The following is a 3,235-nucleotide window of genomic DNA, read 5'->3' on the forward strand; positions in this document are numbered from 1 at the left end:
GCAAGAAGCAGAAATAGGATTCACAAATATTTGCATATCATCCGCTGTATGAATAAGTTACAGTCAACTGCATAAAGGAGATCACGAATAAGAGACCGGAAAATTTTTGAATTGGCTGAAAATCGACGCAGGTTAAAAAGACAGCCAGAAGATCAATACCTAACATATATCCCAGGAGAGCTGTCCACAGCAAAAGCATGTGTAAGAGTAGGAGCAAAATACAGAGACAAGAGAGTTGGGGTAAGGATGTCACCCTGCTTGACACCATTTTCTACAGGACTAGAACTCGCCATGCCACCACCAACATTGACCCAAACCTCCATCCCATCATGGAATGATTTGATTATTGAATCAAAGTGATCTGGACATCCAAGTTTGCCAAGTATTTTCTATTCACAGTATCAAAGGCTTTGGTTAAATTGGAAAAACTAAGCTAAAAGTATTAGATTTCTTGGAAGAGAGCAGCGAATGTATACAAAAACAAGGACGGAAAAAAAAAACCGAACAATGTTACATGAATCCAATTAAAAAAATAATAGGATATAACAACAGGTGTCTTTCGACTAAAGACGAATTAAATTAAGCTGACGTGTGTGGAAATAAAGCCTTATGGCAGGGATACAAGATTTCACAGGCAAGGAGGAATATCGATGTTGCATGGACAACGGCCGGCCAAGAAAGGCTTGGCCGAACGCCGGTCACGTGGGAAGAGAAGAGAGAGAGGTAGAGGGATAAAAGAATATATATATGTGTGTGGGGCTGGTCAGTGTCATGTATGTATGTATGTATGTTTGTGATATATATTTGTGATTGTGTGTTTTTGTGTTTGTCACCCACCTATCCACCGCTTGTTGGTTTGTAGCATAGCGGTTCAGCCCGAGGAGATTGATAGAATCAGAACCAGTCTTTTAAAAATTACTGAGAATCGACTGAAGTTCTCAACTCGTTGCCCAAGCATGGCCACATTCCAGTGACTGAAATAAGTGAAAGATAAGATAATCTATAATTGAAAAAAAGAATATAGGAGTGGCTATGTGGTAAGTAGCTTGCTTACAAACCACATGGTTCTGGGTTCAGACCCAATGCGTGACACCTTGGGCAAGTGTCTTCTACTATAGCCTCGGGCCGATCAAAGCCTTGTGAGTGGATTTGGTAGACGGAAACTGAAAAGAAGCCCGTCGAATATATGTACATATATATATGTATGTGTGTGTATATGTTTGTGTGTCTGTGTTTGTCCCCCAACATCGCTTGACAACCGATGCTGGTGTGTTTACGTCCCCGTAACTTAGCGGTTCGGCAAAAGAGAACGATAGAATAAGTACTAGGCTTACAAAGAATAAGTCCTGGGCTCGATTTGCTTGACTGAAGGCGGTGCTCCAACATGGCCATAGTCAAATGACTGAAACAAGTAAAAGAGCAAAAGAGAGTATATACTCACCACGTTAACCATGTGTAAAGTTTGAGAGAAAGATAGTGCGTTGTCCACTTGCGAAAGAACGAGGATTAGGATAAGCGATAAAGCCGACTGCATTGTTAACTGTGAGGAAAAGCCTATGAGCGCAGTTTCTTTTATAGCTAGGAAGTTGTCCAATCCTTTTTCAACTCGACTTTGAAGTATGTGTAAGTGTGTGCGTATGCGCGCGCGTGTCTGTGCGTGCGTGCGTGAGTGTGTGTGTATATGTGTGCGTGCGTGTGTGTGTGTGTGTATACATCATGAAATTTGGAACTTTGGTTCCTACAGGAATTTTCTTTTTTTTTTTTTTTTCTTTTGGTGGTGTGGCAAAACCCATTTTATTACATATACATAACACGTACGTATATGATACATATATCATACAAAATCACAATAAAATACAAATTCGAAACTGAAGAAAACATTAACATGAGTGATGACAGGAAAAAGAGAAGAAAAAAGAGGCAAAACGGAAGAAAAAGGGAAAGAAACCATCACTTCGACACTAAGTGCTTCAATTGGTCGCATACCACAAGGTTCAACAGAGCCTACACGCTCGCAGCGTTACCACAGGCGCAGGCGAGACTAAAGAGTGTGACGTGTCACACTACGAGCAGCCAATGTACCCTGAAAAATATACCCTGATGCCTCCTGTATATGAATACAAGCATACCGATACAAACACTCACGCACATTCTGCACTATTCTTCTCTCCCACTCAACCTCACTTTCTTGGCTTCTCTTCTATTCACTGCCATTCACTCTTATTTATTTAATTATTCATTTATTCATTTTAATCTTTCTTTCTTTTTAATTTTTTTTTACCTAGATTTTGTACTTATTTACGAGACTCATTCGTCCTTGTTATAATTTGTAACTTTTATCGCGTATAACATTTTTTCTGGTACTTTCCCATTATTAACAGCTAATTTTCTTTTATTACACTGTTTTTTTTTTGAAAAACTTCTAACGTATTTGTAAGCAAACTACTACGATCGCGAGAGTAATGTAATAGTTGATCGACATAACTCTGGAACAGTCACCACTAGCTCATGGAGAAAAAAAAATGTGATAGTTTAGTAATCCTTGAGTAGAAAAAAAGAAAAAAAAAGAAAAAAAAAGAAGAAAAAAAAGAAAAAAATGTCACTCGATTGTGGGAAAGTATAAGTTTTCCTTTATCTCTTAATTTCTGTGTAGCTGCCTGGTAAGAAGTTTGCCTCCCACGCACATAATTTCGAGTTCAGTCCCATTGCGTGGTATCTTGGGCAGGTGTCTTCTATAGCCTCGGTTCGACCAAAGCTTGTGAGTGGATTTCGTTGACAGAAACGAAAAGAAGCTCGTCATACACACACACACACACACACACACACACACACACACACACACACACACACACACACACACACACACACACACAAAGTACGTGTGTGTATGTGTGTGTGTGTGGGTGTTCCTCGCCACAGCTTAACAACCGATGCTAAGTATTTACGTCCCCGTGAATTAGCAGTTCGACAAAAGACACTGATAGAATAAGTATCAGCTAAAAAAAAAAAGTAAAAAGAAAAAAGAAAAAAAAAACCGGGGTCAATTCATTCGACTAAAATTCTTCAAGGCGGTGCCCCAGCTTGGTCGCAATCTAATGACACAAGTAAAAGATAAGACAAGTATTTTTGCAGTCGTTATGACAGTCTCTACAAGTGTAGTCGATTTATGTCACACTGTGTAACACGGTTTTTGTCCTTGAGTTGCAACTTTTATTTCCAATTTGCTTACCTCTAG

At 39.3% G+C, this 3,235-nt stretch overlaps 1 protein-coding gene across 2 annotated transcripts in view; it reads right to left on the minus strand.

Annotated features, from left to right (window-relative positions):
* LOC106869925 (lysosomal acid phosphatase) overlaps nt 1-1,592 on the minus strand; it is a 42,172-nt gene extending 40,580 nt beyond the window's left edge. For both annotated transcript variants that reach the window (XM_089365923.1, XM_089365924.1), the window contains exon 1: nt 1,442-1,592. In XM_089365923.1, the coding sequence (XP_089222049.1) occupies nt 1,442-1,534 (93 nt within the window). In that variant the 5' untranslated portion in view covers nt 1,535-1,592. The remainder of the gene's footprint in view (nt 1-1,441) is intronic.
* Nucleotides 1,593-3,235: the final 1,643 nt, after the last annotated feature.

This window comes from Octopus bimaculoides, chromosome 18 (assembly GCF_046866305.1).
Source record: "Octopus bimaculoides isolate indiv1 chromosome 18, ASM4686630v1, whole genome shotgun sequence".
In the NCBI taxonomy this organism is placed as follows: domain Eukaryota; kingdom Metazoa; phylum Mollusca; class Cephalopoda; order Octopoda; family Octopodidae; genus Octopus; species Octopus bimaculoides.